Source organism: Centroberyx affinis, unplaced genomic scaffold (genome assembly GCF_046629955.1).
Source record: "Centroberyx affinis isolate AG114_WGS23_722 - 3 ecotype Tasmania unplaced genomic scaffold, CSIRO-AGI_Caff_v1 ptg004799l_1, whole genome shotgun sequence".
Lineage (NCBI taxonomy): Eukaryota > Metazoa > Chordata > Actinopteri > Beryciformes > Berycidae > Centroberyx > Centroberyx affinis.
Genome location: NW_027282334.1, coordinates 42,501 through 62,500, shown reverse-complemented (window position 1 = coordinate 62,500; position 20,000 = coordinate 42,501). Strand labels below are relative to the sequence as shown.

The 20,000-nt window shown below is 42.4% G+C and overlaps 1 protein-coding gene across 1 annotated transcript in view; it reads right to left on the bottom strand.

Moving 5' to 3' along the window:
- Window positions 1-20,000, bottom strand: part of LOC139666092 (kinesin-like protein KIF26B) — a gene marked incomplete at its 3' end in the record, with an annotated part of 93,896 nt that overhangs the window by 51,489 nt on the left and 22,407 nt on the right. The window contains exon 3 of the mRNA XM_071545198.1: window positions 9,262-9,933. Coding sequence (XP_071401299.1) covers window positions 9,262-9,933 — 672 coding nt within the window. The remainder of the gene's footprint in view (window positions 1-9,261; window positions 9,934-20,000) is intronic.

The following is a 20,000-nucleotide window of genomic DNA, read 5'->3' as shown; positions in this document are numbered from 1 at the left end:
GAGAGTGTGTAGGCGACCCAGTGGTGAAATACAGATATGGATTATTGATTATAGTTCTTTATGGGCTGCCAGCAGCCAGACACCAAAGCCCCTAAATCATAACCACATGCCCCAACCAGCCCATGTGAGTGTAAATCTGTGAGCGCGTGTGTCTATTATGGATATGTGTGTATGCTTGTGCGTGCATGTGTATGTGTATATGTGCGTATTTGTGTGCATGTGTGTATGTGTGTAAATCTGTTCCACTGTGTGTGTGTGTGTGTGTGTGTGTTTACTGCTGAGGTCCCGGGGGCCAAGCATGCAGCACACTGCCTTAATAAATTACACATCCTAAATGAGATGCCTCTACAGCCTGTACACCACACTCCCTATGCATTTACAGTCATTTCACATGCTCAGAGTTTGCTGCATATATACAGTATATATGTTAAGGGAATGGTGAATGTTTTGAGCTAAGGTCCAGTGGGCTACATCTAATACCTGGGCATTTACTGGGTATTTATCTAGCATGAAAAATCAGAAGAGGCAAACAACCTGCATACTGTTGAGGAAATGTCCACACAGAGGCTTATGATGCAAAAGGTTATAATACATAAAGTGCTAATAGGGTAAAAACAATAAGTGGCATCCAGTGGTGCTGTGGCAGTTATTTATTACAACTTTTCTCTTTTACAAGGGAGACCTGGCCAAGAGGCAGAGTTATATCCTCTGTCTCTGGACTGACATGTGGCCTACCATGTAAAAACCTTCTCTCCTGCGTTTCCCATATGTCTGGCACAGCTGGATCTCCTACTGTCTGTCTAAAGAAAAAATACTGCCTCCTGTCCTTTTACAAAAAAAAAGTGCAAGAACCAAAATGTTTCGGTTTACACCATAATGAAATTTCAAAACTACCTCTCATTAAAACCGCTAAGAAAGCTGTCAAACCAGTTCTGCGGTTGAACTGCGCCTCACACTGAAAATGGATGGATAATGATTCAAATCAACATTGTTGCACAGTCATATGGCTAGTGCATTTACCCAGATAGCTGCTGCAGTGCTTTGCATATTGCAGTCATGGAAATAAGCATTGCTTTTATGTTTTTTTGTTTGTTTTTATAAGGCGTAACATTTCTTTTGTAGTGTTGAGCTTTCTAATATTTTTTCAAATGTTTAACTATCTGACGACTTCCGTTCAGATTTTCATACAGGACTTACAAAACCAGGGTGCTCTGTTTTTTTTCCACAATTTTCTATGAATTAGATTAAGTTACACTGGATGAAACTTTAATGATCCCTGTGGGGAAATTGGGTCATCGCAGCAGGAAAGAACAGGATATAGATAAGAATAAGACAAAGAGGGTACTGAGGATAATGCAACAGTAATAACACCAACCAAACATGTTGAAAATAATGAAGCAAGTAAATGAATTAAGATGCGGCATGAGACCGAGTTCCCACAGTACACGCGGTCCTGTGAGACTGTAGCTATATCTGTGTAGGATTTTGATGAATGTGATGTCGGATTTCCCCAGAGAAACAAGGTAAAAAATAACCACTCACACTTATTCTGTCATCCTCTCTGTAGCTCTGTCACCCGCCCCCTCTCTTTACTCACTCTTTCTCTGCTCATAGAAAAAGCCGGTTCATCCATCTTCATTACAACACAAACGCCATTTTCCCAGCATTCAGCCTCCTTATTCTCCATATCTTTTTCCCCACCATTCATCCTTCTCTTTTGCATTTCTTTTTCCTCTACCCATCATTTTTCAACCAGAGGCTACTGGTAACCCAGGCACAATTTGTGGCTGAAATCGGGGTTTGAATGGGGAGAGTGAATAGGACATGATGTGTGTGTGTGTGTGTGTGTGTGTCTGTGTGTGTGTGTATGCGTACATGCATAAGTGTGTGTGTGTGTGTGTGTGCGTGTGTGTGTGTGTGTGTGTGTGTGTGTGGTCAAGCCTGCTTTTATCAGGGGGATAGACACAATCTGTAAAACAATCTAACTGCTTACTGCTGTACCAGTGGAGGGAGATAGACAGAAAGAGAGAGAGGGAGAGAGAGAGGGAGAGAGAGAGAAACAAGGTGTTTCTTTCACAGTGTTAGAGGTAGAGTTACAGAAACCGTGAGAGTATGTGAGGGTGAGAGAGGGCAGGGAGAGAGGGAAAAAGTAAGTATAGAGGAAGAGAAACAACAAAGTACACAGTCATTAAAAGCAGAAAAGGCACAAAAGGAAAAGCGATGTATAGAGACATGAGGTCAGGAGAGGAAGAAGGAGGGAGAGAGAGAGAGAGAGAGAGAGAGGGAGAGAGAGAGAGAGAGAACACAGGTGAGGCAGAGAAGGGAGGGAGGGGGCAGACTGAACATTGGAAGCTTCATCTCAACAAGTCTATGTTGTATAATCAAAACACAAACAGCTCCAAGGCTACATATGTCATTTTCAAAAGCCAATACACCAAATACAAACAGTTTGAAGACAGAGAAAATGAGGACAAAAGGAAAATGGTGAAGGTATTCATGTAAATTCAGCCAGAAGGGAAAGGCAGAGATAATAAATGTGCTTCCCAGCATTCTTGAAGACTCAAAATACTGACATTTGCGTTCTTTTTTGTGTTTTAACCGTTATGTATCCAGTGGCCATTAGCTGAGCATGCACGCTCTTATTCAGCAAAGCTTCCCTTCACATTTATGCAGCAAGGCACATTCACACCTCCCAGCTGCCCAGTAAAAAACACAGTCTTCTACTGTTGGCAACTGAGCAGTTCAAATGCCTTGCTCAAGGGGATCTTGATGGTTGTAATTAAAGGAATACACCAAGATTTGGGGAGATTGGGACACTGGTTAGCTTCCCTGTTAAGTGGTGAGAACAGAGACAGAAAAGTCATCCATGTGTCCCCAATAGATCATTCTCTCCGGTGCTCCATGCTAACACTTTTAGCATACTCTATGTTGAGAGATAGTAGGCCACTGGCATTATCTCAGTGAGAAAATGAGAACTTTTTGCAGCTCTAAAACTAAACGGTAAGTAATGCTAAATTATAGATTGCTAAGTCTGACAGTTTTGTGAAAGAGATTGAGAAAATTTACACAAAATATGATACAAAAACAGTGTACTGTTTTGAACTACCAGGGACTATTTTCCCTGTTTACACTGGAAGTAAATGTGGTGGGCAGTGAGAGTGTACAGCTGAAAATCACCATGCAGCGGATGAATACACCTGAAATGGTTCCTGGCTACATCAGCAATACTGTATTAATGATATTTAAATTCAGGAATCTAAAGGCCATGTAATATAAAACCACCTTTTACTAAAAGGTCTGAATGATCTACCGGGGTCACGGAGATGATTTTGCAGTTTATGTTCTCATCATTTAACAGGTGAGTTGACCAATGGGCCAATCTCCCAAAAACTTGGTGTATTACTTTAGGAAAGGGGAGAGCGATACCCTGATTTCCCCAGCCAGTCTATGGATTTGATTCAAACTGGCAACCTTCTGCTCACAATACGGCCTCTCTGAATGTTAGGCTACGTTTTGGCTATCACAACTGTGTCATGGTCTCAAGTTGAAACTCTAATGCAAGAGAAGAGTGTTGGGGTTCTGTGCTTTTTCTTGTGTTCCACTCAACCCAGCACTTATATTGGATTTCGTTGTTTCATGTAATCCTACCCATGCGAAGTGTATGGCATAGGTAAGACAGGACAACTCAACACAAACTGGACCATTCTACTCACATGAGATGATATCAATTTGTGCAGGCCTGTGTGTGTGTGTGTGTGTGTGTGTGTGTGTGTGTTTTTGAGCGTACGGGGTAAGTCGTAACTCAAGCCTATCACATCCTGTTTCTCTCTTCTAGAATTAAGCAACCAGACATAAATGCGCACACACTCACACTCACACAACCACACCCACACACACGCACACTCACATAGACATATACACACAATCACACACATACACAGCAAATTAAGAAAGCTACGCATTGCTGAAGGCCAAGAAATTATTTATTTTCTTTGGTCCTAATGCACATCAGTGCACACACACACACACACACACACGCACACACACACACACACCAAACTGTGTAAACCTGTTTTTCATTAGTAGCTTGAAGGACAGCGAGAGGGCATGGAGACAATAGTTAGATTGTTTTCTCATTCCAGAGAGAGGGAAAGAGAGAGAGAGACACAGACACACACACAGAGAGAGAGAGAGAGAGAGAGAGAGAGAGAGAGAGAGAGAGAGAGAGAGAGAGAGAGAGATTGCCCTTTCATCAGGGAGATTCAAAAACTACTATAAAGTTGATTTTGAGTTGATTTTTCCTTTGTTTTAAGTGCATTTTACGGTTTCAGCCAATAAGAGTGTACAGCAATGGTCTACTTGACCAGGCAAATCTGACACAGTTCAGCATGTTACATGTTTTATTTTAAGGCAAATTAAAGGATCATACAGCACATCAACATTCAGCATACTGCACCCACAGTACATGCAGCGTCTCCATATTTATACCATTCAGATGGATGCAAATGTATAGACACAACTATGGTGTGGGCCTCAGAGCAAAAGTACCATTGAGAAACTAGATATTTCCAGTGGAGATCCTGTCTTAAAATAGTTCCATGGTAAAAAGACGGGGGAGTAAGGGTAGACAGGCACACTGAGGCCACTGGGAAAATTGCCATCTCAGGTTCATTTATAAATGCCACTACTAGGTGACTAATAGGTGCTATTTGGTGTGTACTCTATGGACGGTCGTATTGGGTGCTACCTACTAAATCTAAACAAATAATACACAAAAACACATTAATCGCAATACATAATGCAGTGCCATCAACAATAGCAGTCCAGTATGTGCTATACGTTTGGATAACTTTTGGGTTCACTAGTACTAATTTTCAAAAATGTTCAAGCTAGTGCAGGCTTCTGAAAATACCAAATTGTTTCAGACGCAGTCAGTGCTGAAGGTGGCCTGTGATGGTCATTTTGGGTTCTTTCCATTCTCAGTAGTGTTATATATTCATCATGATCTATACATGTGTGGTGGAGGGAAGTTAGGGATGGCTTGAAAATTTGCTTGAAAAAAAGTCAGAATCAATATTAATCAAAAATATAAAACAAAAAAATATATAACAAACATGTTCTCAAAATCCACTTTAAGATGTTTGTGATTCGATCATTTCAGTGTGCTTAGAGTCTGGCACGATCCAAGTAAACTTCATGAGAGATTTCCAAGCAATCTATAATAGTCGGTCTGTCTTTTTCTGATCGAATCAACATTTTTTATGTGTCTTTGGAATTTGTGTGCCTTGGGACCAAAAAGATTGAGAATCCCAGTAAATATGAGATGTGGTGGCCATCGCCTCACAGAATGCTGAGCCAGCAACCTTTTAATGTCAGCTGCACTGGGAGACAGGCCCTCCTCTCTCTCTTTGTCTCCCCTCTTCCATCCCCCTTTCTCCTCTCTAGCTCATGTTGTATTCCATATTTTAAAAGGTGCTATGTGAGGCATTTTCAGCATCATCTATATCATTCTCAAATTAATTGTAATACCTTGGTAAAATAAAAATGAAAACAAATGAGACCATGGTTGAGACGATTGGTAGCCTCTATCTCATGCCAGTGGTATTGTTAGTATAGTTTTTCTCAAAATTAAGACCACATTTCCCATAAACCCTGTTGCTTCCTGCCACAATGTTGCTACTTGTCCCCCCTGTATCACTCCACATGCATTTGTTTTCTCTTTCGCTTTACGAAAGAGGATAGACAAGTGATTTTTCTATCAGTGAAAACGTTAGCTGTCACCAAAAACTGTAGCCCCGTTTGCATTGGAAAAACAGAAAAACTCTTCCTGTTTTGTGCCGTAAAGCAACCTCTCTCTCTGTGCCATAAAGAATCCCAGCAGATTGCCCTTGAAATCCAACCAGGTGGCACACAGTGTAAAATGCAGTGCAGAGGCTGGTGGAGGCTGACAATCATCTCAGCATGTTGATGGTAATTAAACTAATCTCTCTGAATTAATGTGGTAATGATTTATTGATGTTAAAATGCTACACCTTGCACCTTTAACAAATGCTTTCTCTTGTCCACATCTCTCCATCTTTCACTCTATCTTTCTTCATCTCCCCCTTCTCTCTTCTTTCCATCCTCCTCTTCCTCTCATCTCTCTGGGCTCTGCTCTCTCTCTCTCTCTCCCTCTCTGGGGTTAGTCTAAACGAGGGTGATTTATTACAGCGCTCTGTGTTTCTCCTCTCCTGCTGGAACACCATTAGTGTCAAAGTCACAGCAGAGACACTCAGGCTCACTGTAACATTTTACACCTCCCAATGAAAACGACTCCAACAAAACGCTGTGTATGTTTTACATTTAAAGGAGTTGGAACATAATAAATTGTATGCACACGTGCACTCACACACACACACACACACGCACACACACTTGCCTCGGCCCACACAAACAGACATGGCAACAAACCACACACAAAGACATACTTTCACATACACACACAAAGATACACAATTGTACGCTTGCACATATACACACACACACACACACACACACATAAACAATGAAACACATCTGCAAACACACACACATATTTATTGACACACTAATACAAACACAATATATATACAGTATATACATGCACACAGATTGACACAAAACAACAGGCACACACTTCAGTACATGCACAGATACTGACATACACCAAGATATACCAACAACACACACACACACTGATACACACACACACACACAGATACACACACGACAAAATACATCTACATGCATACAAAGACAAAAACAGACACACAAATACTGACACACACATACTTTTCTGTTTTCCCGCTTGCTAGGTATGTTAACTCATCAAAGCAATGTAACGTTATGGAAGGCAATACCAAAGCAGCGAAAAATAGATTATTTTCTTGTTCAAAACCTTGTAGCTACAGAGCGCTACATAGATACAACCAGAGTCTCTCACACCGCCCCCAGTCACTCAGAATGGAGCGACACATCCAACAAGTCGCTCACAGTGTGAACGCACAGTCAGTCTCCTTCACCTCAGTTAAACCCTTTCATTCTGATGTTTTAATGGATTCACTGTAAAGAAGTTCCATTGACATTAAGAATCTCTTTAACAAGGGAGTCCTGGACAAAGAAAGCAGTATCAAGACAAACTTGACTGCTGCAGACCAACAACATGCAATAATCTACAAAATCAGAATACAGTCAAAATCTAAATTATATAAAAGACAACAAAGTAAAATTTTCTGTACAGTATAAACTCTCCAAAGTCCTCTAGACCAATAAAACCAGCAGATTCATGGGGTCAAAACTCTTAAACTAAACAAAGCAAAGAGCTTGTCTCTCTGGTAAGGAATTACCAAGAGAGACAAGCTCTTTCATAACAGTTTTGCAGTGATTTCCATACAGAGTGAGCAGAATACATAACGGCATATCTGCCTAATTCATTTCTGACCTTTGGGACAGATAACAGAAACAATACCCGAGACTGTAAACAGTAATTTCCACCTACTACTCTGTATCTCTCTCTCAATTCAATTCAGTTCAATGAGCTTTATTGGCATGTAAGTTAAGACACAATATTGCCAAAGCGATATGGTATCTCTCTCTCACTCTCACTTAAAAATATTAAGAGAGACAGGGAAAGAGTGAGAGAGAAGAGAAGGAGAATGTGAAAAAGAAAGTGTGAGAGAGGAAGGGGAGGAAGGAAGGAGAGAAATACAGACAGAGCAAAGAGAGGGAGAGGGGTAGAGCGATAGAGGTAGAGAGTGAAACAGAATTAAGTAGAGAGAGAGAGAGAGAGAGAGAGAGAGAGAGGGTACCGGGGGTGTGTGACATAGGAGTCCCCAGAGTCCTAATTATCACTGTATGAATTATTACATCTGTAGAATGCGTCCACGCACACACACACGCACACACACACGCACGCACACACACACACACACACACACACACACACACACGCCCCTCTTGATCCCCCCCCGGGGTCTTCGCTCTCCTGTCTCCTTCCACACACCTCTAAACCACTCGTCTCCTGGAGCGTTTTCTCCCTCCCTCCATCCTCCTCTCTTGTCTTCCCATGCTCCCTCTCTTTTCTTCACACCTCTCTTATCTCCATTTTACATACGAGTCACTTTTACTGCTTGCATCGTTTTTACTTGATGCCTTCATGATGCTTCTTGATGTCCCAGACACATCTAAGAATTCCCTGTAAGACAACACTTTTCCCCAAGTTGTTGTGGGGAGAATGAATTTCCCAACAAGGCGTCTTTACAGTTTGACAGGAGTTGGATGCTTAAGGTATAAGTGTACCAACTATGAGCTAATTTTAGTAATGTTTTTTTCTCTTAGTAATTAATAATACTGAGATACAAAGTGTTTTTCTGACTGTTTCTCTCTCCCTTTCTCTGACACTGTATGTCTTTCTCTATTTCTCTCTTTCTACTGCTGCTCAAAATGTCACGCCTACCCAGAAGCCTTTGTTCTAGGAGGCGTCCTTGTCTTACTAGGAACACACACTCACACACACACACACACACACACACACACACACACACCTTGCCTGTGGCAGAGGCAATAATATAGCCTAACTTGATGTGACTCCATACAAGCTAAGTACATTTAGAGAGGAGAGGATAGGAGAGGAGAGGAGAGGACAGGACAGGACAGGACAGGACAGGACAGGACAGGACAGGACAGGACAGGACAGGACAGGACAGGACAGGACAGGAGAGGAGGGGAGGATTGGGAGGAAAGAGCCTGCATCCTAATGATGAACACACTAGGCTACTTCAAGAGGCAGCTTATGTCAGAGGTTGATGGCTAACAAAGTCACATGTTGAAAAATTAAAATGCTGTGCCAACCTCTACTGCCTTCCTGTGTCTGTCTTACTCATATCAACAAATGTTTTCACCTGCATGCCAATAATGTGTTCCCATTTCATATAATCATATAACAGTAAAGTGGAAATGTTTGCGCTCTCGACAAAAGGCTTACCAAAAATGTAAGTCAGGTGTGTAGGATAAGCAAATAATCAATGTATAATCATATAACACCACAATGCTTTACTTTTGACTTTTGTGGTTTGTGTAAGCTCAGTTTCCATGGTGGTGTTTGTAATGTCCTGCTCACTCATGTATACAGGTATACTGGTGAATGGTGAGTGGTATAAGAAGCTTTAGATATTTAGATATTTATGTATGAGTGTATTTTCTACAACACACACAGACAGACACATGCACACACACCCAGCCTACCTGGTAAGGATAGAGTGTAACTCCTCCATTAGGTCGGGTCAGGTACTGATGAGCCTGCAGAGCCGCTGTGCTCAACACTGCTCCGCCGCCAGCACCACTCCCATTACTACTGCTGTTACCAGTGTTATTACCAGGACTATTCACCCCAGTCACTGGCTGCTGCTGGGGACCAGTTGGTTTTCCTGAACTGGGGGACCCGTTCCTTCTGTCCACCCCGCCGCCCAGCCCCAGGGAGCTGGGCTTGGACCCCAGCCTGTGCCCCGGGCCTGGAGGTTGTGGGTTTGAGGTTTGCCCCGCCGAGGGACTCCCGTGGCTAGATGGTCCGTGGCTGGGGCTGGGGGTTGGGGTCTGGCTTGGGGAAGCGGCAGCCGCAGAGGAAGGGGAAGAGGAAGGAAGAAAAGGAGGAGGCCACTCCCTCAATCCAGGTGCTCCGGACGCTCCCACTGGACCCTGAGGTCCTTGAGATCCGTATCGGCCAGTCAGGGCGGGAGGGGAGGAGGTGGGGGACAAATCCCATTGGTCGAGAGTGAGCACCATGCGCACAGCTTCCTGTTTGAGCTGAGTGAGGTGGGTGGAGCAGACATCGCAGCGACTGTCGTGTTCGTTCCATGCCCGCCGAGAACTGTTGGGCACCTGAAGCTTATCGTGGAGGAGGAGAGAGAAGGAGGGATCCTGGAAGGAGAGAGAGAGAGAGGAACAGACAGGGTTAGGGGTTAGTTTGATGTCTGGAGGAATGTATGATGGCAAAATTAAATGAGAACAGTGTGTTTTGAGCTGCACAGGAGAAAGAAAGTGAAGAGGAGAGGAGAGGAGAGGAGAGGAGAGGAGGATTGGGAAAAGGAAAGGAGAGATGATAGGCATGCTGCACAAGTCATGACTATGAATATTTATAGAAAACCCAAGAAACATAGCCATGTAGCCTGGGGGAGGATCTGCAGGGAAACACACATACATACATACATACATATATTGACACACACACACACACACACACACACACACACACACACACACCACACACCACACACCATACCCTGAGGGAAGAGGTGTGACAGAGGCAGGCAACAAGGAGAGTCTCCTAATACAGAAACAAAAACACTGACCTTCTACTACTAGGTCATTGTTCAAGCTTGGACTCTCTCTTTCTTACACACTCACTCATTGTCTGTCGATGTCTCTCTCTCTCTCTCTCTCTCTCTCTCTCTCTCTCTCTCTCTCTCTCTCTCTCACTCTCTCTCTCTCTCTTCTGTAAAGATTTAATCTACTACAGTGCAGCCTGATACTGTTGAGCATCTTGGCACATACTGAACATGCAAAAAACAGCCACCAGTTTTCCCATCATACATGACTTTAGTGTGAAGTTCATCTGCTCTTCATCAATCAACAAACCATTATATTAGCACTGTATGTATTAAAATGCAGTATAACATTATATGTTGGATATAATGTTATACCTGCCTTTTTTGAGAAGTCCTTTGTTTGAAATGTGCCACTATCAACACTACTGTAAAGAGTGATGATTATAGAACAAATACAAAAAAATTATGGGCACATTGGATCATAATCCAGAATGTAGTCCAAATTGCTTCCGGTGGGCGTGGCCTATAACATTTTTGCTTATAACTTGGCTTGTGATTGGACGATTGCTACAACACTTGCTGGCTCCTCAGTAATCCTATTTGAAATGTTCCTACTCAGTTTCGTCCCAAACGGTGAAAGTAAGGCCAAATGGCAGCAGGTTTCCATTGTATTTATGTCAGTGAGCCGTATCCTCTTTCATTGTATACATAAGCATTACGTACAGCAGAATCTTCTTTCAACTATTTAAGTTCTAACTATGAGGTAAGTGTTTCTTTCCTTCTACTTCTTCTTCTTCAAAAAGTCAAAGTCATCTTCAGTCAAATTGGCGTTTTGAGCTCGAAACACTATCATCGCCTCATGCGGCTATATTTCTTGTTGTTGTCTGAGTTTTGTGACCGCTATCTCTGCTTTCCCAAGGTTACTGACACCTCTTCAACCTTCATGCGCTCCCACTGGCATGGAGTGTAACTAAACAAACAACATAAAACTGCAGTGAGTATACACACATTACACACACATACACACACACATACACATGGTGGTGAGTATACCGCTGCCATAACACTGTCAGGGTTGCAGGTTTGGATAAATTAAAATAGAAAAAGAAAAGAAGTAACAAAAACTGAATGCATTGTTCTCTCCTTCCCTCTCTTCTCATCTCCCTCCCACGTTGGTCCACTGTGTATTTTATTCTCCCAACCACCCACCCCCTCCCTCTCCCTATAAGTCAGTCTGTCTGTGTATATTGAGAGTGTGTGTGTGCCTATAGTGTATGTGTGAAAATGTGCCCAATTTATTTATTTCATGTGTGTGTGTCTCTGTGTGTGTGTGTGTGTGTGTGTGTCTTTGTGTGTGTGTGTGTGTGTGTGTGTGTGTGTGTGTGTGCGGGTGTTGTGTTTCTCCAGACTAATTGGAGCCACTCACACAGAGCAAGGCCACTCTAAATCTCCTGCCACAACTCTCCGCTCTAAATATCAAAGTCAACAAGCACACGCCCCCAAACACACACAGATACAGATGAGTACACACACATATTCACTCTTTCCCCTGTCCCTGTCTCTCTCTCTATACCAAAGTAAATAAACAATACTAAGTCTCTTAGTATTAGTATTAGTTACACCTTGGTTGTCATAGTTAGGATTGGTTATCTATGTGTATGTATGCATCGTGAGTATTTATGTGTGTCTCTGTGTGCTTGTGCATGCATGCGTGTGTGTGTGTGTGTGTGTGTGTGTGTGTGTGAGAATGCTCTCTCCCAGCCTATGAAGCTAAGCTAATATTACCTTCTCCTGCTTCTCTTGAGAGTGAAGCCATTGCTCCTAAACGTCTTTGTTCATTCCATCCAGCTGAAAATGTATTGCATTTTTTACTGATGGTCAAGTTGAAATTACTGAGTGAGAAGCTGTGAGTTAATTGGAAGCCCAAGTGTAGGTGAAGTGGGAGTGCAGAGTAGGCCAGTGGACATCTGATTAGTGAATCTGTAATTTAGCAAAACATCTGTGGTAGGTGGTTCCAACTCACTTGATAACCGTAATTACATTCCAGCTCTCAACCAGCCCCCTCTTCTGTAACACTGAATCCAGGTATCTACATAGGCGCTCGCCCTATTCCACACAAGTGATTATTACATCAGATCCCGTATATTGGTAAATGTGTGAAATTACTGGTAAAATAAACTAAGGCCATTTTAATCAGGGTTTGACAGTATAGACTTTATCAGAATGTGCATACATGGACTTTTCATAAAATATCTTATTTCTTGAGGGATACATTAAAGTGTACTGTATCCATAAGAGTTCAACATGTTACTTTTCTGTTATTTCCTGATATTCGAGAAGAATGAAAAGAAATTCAGTTTACTAAAGTCTGTGTTCTGTGTACATCCTACCTAAAGATTTCATATGGTGCTCAGCATATGAAATCTTTATCTAAAATGGTTAATTCTCTTGAACGACTGTCATTCTCAAAGCGCTAGGGTAAACCAAGCTCTACCGCATCTCGAAAAATGAATGCATCTTGTCAAAAATAAAACTGTAAAAAGATTCTAAACTTGCAGCCATTAAATATATGAAGGTATTTTCCATCTAACTGGTTTCAAAACAGAAACAGAATAGAAGCCAGTCTAACCAGCTCTGCAACATGCTGGTCAGTGCCACAATAAAAACGGCATAAAAAAACAGTCTATCCAGTTAGATGTTGATCTATGCCACAGTAGAAACAGCAAAGAAACCAAACCAGTCTACAGTAAACAGTTCTGCAACATGATGACCAGCCCCACAACAGAAAGAGCTTAATCATCTCTGCACAATGTTGATCTGTGCCACAGCAGAAACAGCAAACAAACTAGTCCCAGCAGTTCTGCATAAAGCTGATCAGTGCAGAATTAGACTCAGCACAGAAACCAGTTTGTCAACATGCTGGACTTCTATTTGAAAACCTCCATACATCATGCTTTGTGTGGGAGGAGGCTGTGCATGTACAGTATTAATCAAGGTGATGGGTAGGCACTCTTTGCTTTGTGAAACTTAATCAATACGTGAGTTATAGAGATACAGCATTATGTACGTATGTGTGTGTGTGTGTGTGTGTTCCAATCAATAGGTATGTGATGGACACAGGTTATCTCCCAGCAGATTTAGACATTCAGACAGAAGGACAGACAGACAGAAAGGCAGACGATTCCCTGTTAAAACAGCTAAACATACAACTGTATATTCTGTAAAACTAGATTGTCTGTGTGTGTGTGTGTGTGTGTGTGTGTGTGTGTGTGTGTGGTCGGTCTCTTAGGTGGCCCATACAAATAATGGGAGACTGTTAAAGAGGGAGAGAGAATGAATGTAATATACTGTCTGCCTAAGACATGCTCATACATACACACAGACCTCTATCAATAACACGCCTGTTACTTATCCTCAATCACTATACCATCTGTGTGTGTGTGTGTGCGTGTGTGTGTATATGTGTGTATGTGTGTCTGTGTGTGTGTGTGTGTGTGCGTGTGTGTGTATATGTGTGTCTGTGTGTGTGTGTGTGTGTGCGTGTGTGTGTATATGTGTGTATGTGTGTCTGTGTGTGTGTGTGTGTGTGTGTGTGTGTGTGTGTGTGTATGTGTGTGTGTGTGCGCACAAAGCAACACTTCATGTAATAGTAAAAAGCAACCTCTGAGACCTGCCTGCTAGGCTATATCAACAAACCACAAGACCACAAGGCACACACACACACACACACACACACACACACACACACACACACGGCAGGAGCTCATACCTTGGCAAGCAGGTGAGCGGTGCATGCGTGTGTCTGTGTGTGTGTGTATTTATTTATGGATAAAGACTACCTTGTTACTCGGGCAAACTAAGTAGCATAACGAATGGAACATGGTTTTGAAAAACACACATACACACACGCGGGCAGGCATACACACATCTCCTTGGCTGGCATGAGACACGACACATACGCTCTGGGCTACATGAAATAAGCTACCGCTCGCTCTCTCTTTCCCTCTCTCTCTCTCTCCCGCTCTATCTCTTTATTGGAAGAGCATGCACGTTTGCCTAGTGACATGCATGAGTGGAGGCAGACTGGAGGAACGAGGGATGAGAAGGGTGAGGTGGAGGAAGATCTTCAATTCAGTCAACTTTTTATAAATGCATTTATTCAATTTTACATTGTATGTTCAATAGTTCTTCTTAGCCAGAGGGTTATGCAGCGGTTTCTCCTGACTGATACAGAAACCGTGTCTATTTACATTTTGCACAGTATGCACAGCAAAATTAAAGAAAATTCCAGAATTCAATATTTTCTTATTTCAGGGTTGTTCTTTGGCACACAGCAGTTTTACATGTGATGAATATGGCCACATACAATATGTGCTATAACTAAATGCAAGGTATATGACACTCTTACACTATTGTGATGTTCAGTGCATTCCAGGAGTTATTTTATGATAGTTGTAATTTCGTTTTTTTAGTGTACCCACTTTCCCTCAACCTGCCTCATGCACTTCTGCTTCAGTTAGTGATTTCCTAAATTTCCCAGAATGCCTTTTGACATCCCCGATTGTTTTAGATAGCTGAAAAAATTTCTCCCATTAAATTCCATTGTAGCTGCGCTGGAGATATCTTGGCGTGACGCCACATTGTCTACATTTGGCCAGTTATCCACAGGAATAAGAAAAATATACCACTAAACAACAAACTGACCCAGGAATGCAAGCTACGTTGCCAATAGCTGTTTTTTTTTTACAGTGTTAAATTGTTTTAGGGTGTATTTTCCTTTAACATTCAGTGAAAAAACATCACGGAAAAAAACATTTAGTAGTTTGGTATATTATTTTATGTGGTCACAATTTCAATCTTTAGCCCTCATTTATTCCTTTTAGTTACAAATCACCATTTCCTCTTCACAATCATTGTGTACAGTTTGCAACCAGTGCCACTGAGCAGCGTCTCAGTTTACTGACCGTTCACGTCACTCATTGTAAAATGTGTTTGAGATGGCTAAAATAAACCACTTCACATGAAAGACATGTTTTGAGGATTGTGAAGCAATCTGCCACTCAATGCCAAATACTAGCCCTGCTTTTCCTGTTTGGAAGGAGATGGAAAAATCTGATCCATGCCAAAATGACTGGAAAAAAACATTTGATCTCTCTTGACTTCTCTTGGCTCTCTCTCTCTCTCTATCTCTCACACACACACACACACACACACACACACGGCAGACAGGCAACCAAAAGAGCAATAAAGTGGACACGGTGCGCGGTCCTTGAGATGAGGACCCTGTTGTTCAAAATTAGCTGGGACTTGGGCAGCTGCCAAGTTGCCTGATTGAAAAAAAAGAGGAAAAAGAGAGCCGTGTTTTTAAAGAGATTATGTGTGTGTGTGTCTGTGTGTGTGTGTGTGTGTGTGTGTGTGTGTGTAAGACAGAGACAGAGAGAGAGAGAGAGCATGTTTCTGCCCAGCAGCATAATACTGAGCATTAACACAGCTTGCACACACACTCACATCCATTTAACATCATTTACACTGGTCCTATAAGGATATACATACATACAGACAGACAGAGACACACACACACACACACACACACACACACATTCTCTCTCTCTGTGCCCTCTCTTTGACCCTCTTCCGCTCTGTCTCTCTCATTAAATACTGGTGATTCATTTTTGGTATTTTCAGTACATCTTTCGGCAGGAGTGGCTTTATAGAGTATGTGTGTGTGTGTGTATACACTCCTACCCCTAGTCCACGGACACACACACACACACACACAGGACAAATGGAAACACCCTCATTAGCTCAACATTGTTATTTTCAGTTAAAGCCAGACAACCTAGAATCCGGTCTAGACCTATAGTCAAAAACAATCTTAAGGAATTTAATGAGAAAATCTAATTAGAAACAATTCTATTTTCCAACTCCAATTTTCAAGGATTTTACAGTGCTAATAGACAGTCCAATGGAACCCATGGTACCTAGTGATAACAGATGCAGATTGCCTAATGTTTGGATGTTATAAGAATATGTCATTTCAAACTATAGGATGAGACATCGGTTGTCTTGCCTCTCCTCTGCCCTCCATTATAATTCCCATTCTCCTTCATCCTTTTGCTCTCACTCGCTCGCCCTTTCCTCCTTCCTTCCATCTATCCATCTCCTCCATCCATCTCGTCACCTCTGAATTCATCAGTATTCTGTGAGTGACTCAGTCAGTCTCAGCACCAGAGACAGTCTGCGCGTGTGTGTGTGTGAGTGTGTGTGTGTGTGTGTGTGTGTGTGTGTGTGTTTGTGTGTGTGTGCGATTCATTTCCTCCTACAAGGGCAGACAAACACAGCCTCATCTATATTGTGCAGATGGACTGAGAGACAGACGGTGAGTGATTGAAAGAGAGAGAGAGAGAGAGAGAGAGAGAGACATCGACAGACAATGAGTGAGTGTGTAAGGAGAGAGACAGAGAGAGAGAGAGACAGAGAGAGAGAGAGAGAGAAAGAGAAAGAGAGAGAGTCCAAGCTTACTGAACAATGACCTCAGTGACTCTGTGCTGGCTATCATTCTGTATAGCAACCTGTGTGTGTGTGTGTGTGTGTGTGTGTGTGTGTGTGTGTGTGTGTTTGTTTGTGTGTGTGTGTGTGTGTGTGTTTGTGTGTGTGCGTGTGTGTGTCAGGGGGCAGATAGGACTCAGAAGGATGCTATTACTGAGATTTGATGAGAAAGGACAGCTCTGCCCTGTTTGTCCGTCACTGTGTGTGTGTGTGTGTATGTGTGTTTACGTGTGTCTATGTGTGTGTATGTTTGTGTATGTGTGTGTGTGTCTGTGCACGGGGGTGGGGGGTGGAGGGTTTAGGTAAATGGGCTGTCTATTGAAACAGTCAAAATCAAGGAAGACATGTCTCTTTTTCACACACACACACACACACAGTCTCTGTCTGCCAAAGGCCATAGGAGAACACTTCGAGGACACTGTTATGTTCCCCTCCTCCCTACCTCCCTCGTTCATCCTCTCCCTCCATCTATGTCTGAGCCTTTCCTGACCTTTGTCTCTCCTTCCTTTCTCTCCTACTATATTTGGCATCGAGCCATGGTGTCACACTCAAAAACAAGAGAGACAGCAAAAGAGAAAGAGAGAAAAAATGAGGAGAGGAGAGCAGAGGAGCAACATAGCTGGATATAGCCAGAATGACACTGGTTTATGGGCGTGTTTGTGTGTATGTGTGTATGTGTGTATGTGTGTGTGTGTGTGAGTGAGTGTGTGTGCATGCGTGCGTGCGTGTGTGTAATCAGTTCCAGATGAGTGACCAAGGAAGGTAAACCTTTCCTCCACCCTCACACTCGTTTACCTCTCATCTCTCTCCTCATTCATTCCTCCTCCACTTGTCTGCTCCTGTTTTATTGCTCTCTCTTTATCACACACATGCATTCAACCCAAGCTCTCTCTCTCTCTCTCTCTCTCTCTCTCTCTCTCTCTCTTCTCTCTCTCTCTGTCACTCTCCATCTCTCTCTGTATCTATATATTTATATATATTTCACCCACACAGACACAGGTGCATTTCTCAGCAGGTCTAGGATCAGTGAACTGGTGCAGAAGAGATGCAGCCGGTCTCTAGCACCTGCTCTGACAACACACACACACACACACACACACACACACACACACACACAGTAGAAGGGAGAAGTGGGAGGCAAGAGAATGATAAAGGCACAGAGAGAGAGACAGCGAATATAAATTTCAAGTGTTTTTTGAGAGAGTTGGTGGCCCATGATCACATACATTGGTCATGATGGAGAATGATAGTCTGTGTATGTGTGTGTGTGTGTGTGTGTGTGTGTCTGTCTGTCTATGCACGTGTGAATGATTGAGGCTGTTGTCTGTGGAGGAGCAAGGTCAATAACACAGAGGTTATAAATGACATCACACATATCCCACACACACGCGTGTTCACACACACATACTGATGTTATACTGACATGGGGTCGAACACAGGTCTCTCTCACCATCTCTCCATAACATACTGTCTCTCTCACTCAATCTCTCTCTTCCAATAGTCTCTCACTCTCAAGTCTTTCTGTGTGTGTGTGTGTGTGTGTGGGTGTGGGTGTGTGTGAGACAGATAAGAGAGGACATGATACGATATGTAGGCCTATGACTTAATATGTAATAGTACTCAGTGGTTTGCGTCTACTATTATCAGCACTATTCTTTATTCTTTATTAGGATTCCCATTAGTTGACATGTCAGTGAGGAATAGTCTTCCTTGGGGTCCACAAAAAACTACACACACATATGAAGGTGTAACCCTTGTTTTTTTTTCTTTGAGTCGTTTTATATTTCATTAAGATATGCTATGACTGCAACTGTACTGCAATTATTAATAGTCTACCATCACCTTAGAAAATTCAATAAAAATTTGGTTTGTGGGGCAGAGTTAAAAAAAAATGCATGAGTTGAGTACAGTGTGTGTGTGTGTGTGTGTGTGTGTGTGTGTGTGGAGGGGGGGGGGGGGGGGGGAATCAGGCTTGCGAAGGAGAAACGAGTCAGTCAAGCTTCAAGGTTTGCCAAACACAACTTTGAATACCAAGAAAATCAAAGTTTCCAAACACTGGCTTTCCGATGCAAAACTGCTGTTCCAGTCCAGCAAATGTGCCAAAACACAGACAAATTGTGCCCCGGCATGTAACAGATAACACCAAGTACAGCATTTTTTTAGAAGTGTCCTCACTGGAACGCATTATGTAGTGTAAATAAATATTTTTTTCCAACGGAAATCCTCTGTTGTGCTCTGTTGGGATTTTGTGGCTACGGATGCAAAGTTCTGTATATCATTTCTGACAGCAAACTGACTTGTTACATACAAAAACAGCTTGAAACATTTGGTGGAGAAAACGACCCCTCCAAGCCAGGTAACCGAGCCACTTAACTTCTTCACTTAACTTCAAAATATTAAACTCTGGAGAGAGGAGGGCAACGAGGGAAGGTGAGAAAGGGACAGAAAAGAAAAAGACGCAGAAAAAGAAAGAGAGGTGGCAATCGACCAGTGTGTGGAATTGATTGAACACACTGTAGGGCAGGGCTATTCAATTATATTGTTCAGGGGGCCACATTGTCAGAAAGCTACGGGCCCGGGGGCCAGACATTTATTTATGTATGTACACTTGACACAACGCGCCACCATGTTTTCAAAACTTTTATTTCGCTACATTGCAAAAGTAGCCTAATCATAAATTAAAAAAGAAAATAAATAGGCATTCTTTAAGTAATTAGGCCAAGTGCTTAATTTCATTTTCTTTCTATTTTTTTCTTTTTCTTTATTTACACATATTTCTCAGTCCAGTCGCTGTTGAATTGACGATTTTCAGCATCAACTTTTCTTTTCTTCAGCGTTGATAGTGACACTGATGATGTCATACGATAATTTGCATATCAATATATAATGCTGCACTTGTTATGCATGCCGCTGACTCCGCCCACCCAGGCCAGTTTCGGCGTACGCCGGTAATTACAAGTGGACCCTATCCTACAGTCCCTGCTCGCAGCAGAGGGAGGGAGCTATCAGACCTCTCTGGATTAGACAAGCAAGTAGAGAAAACCGGCATCAGCCATATCAATTTATTGCCAAATGCTTTGGGATTCAACACATTAACATTGCTTCCCATGG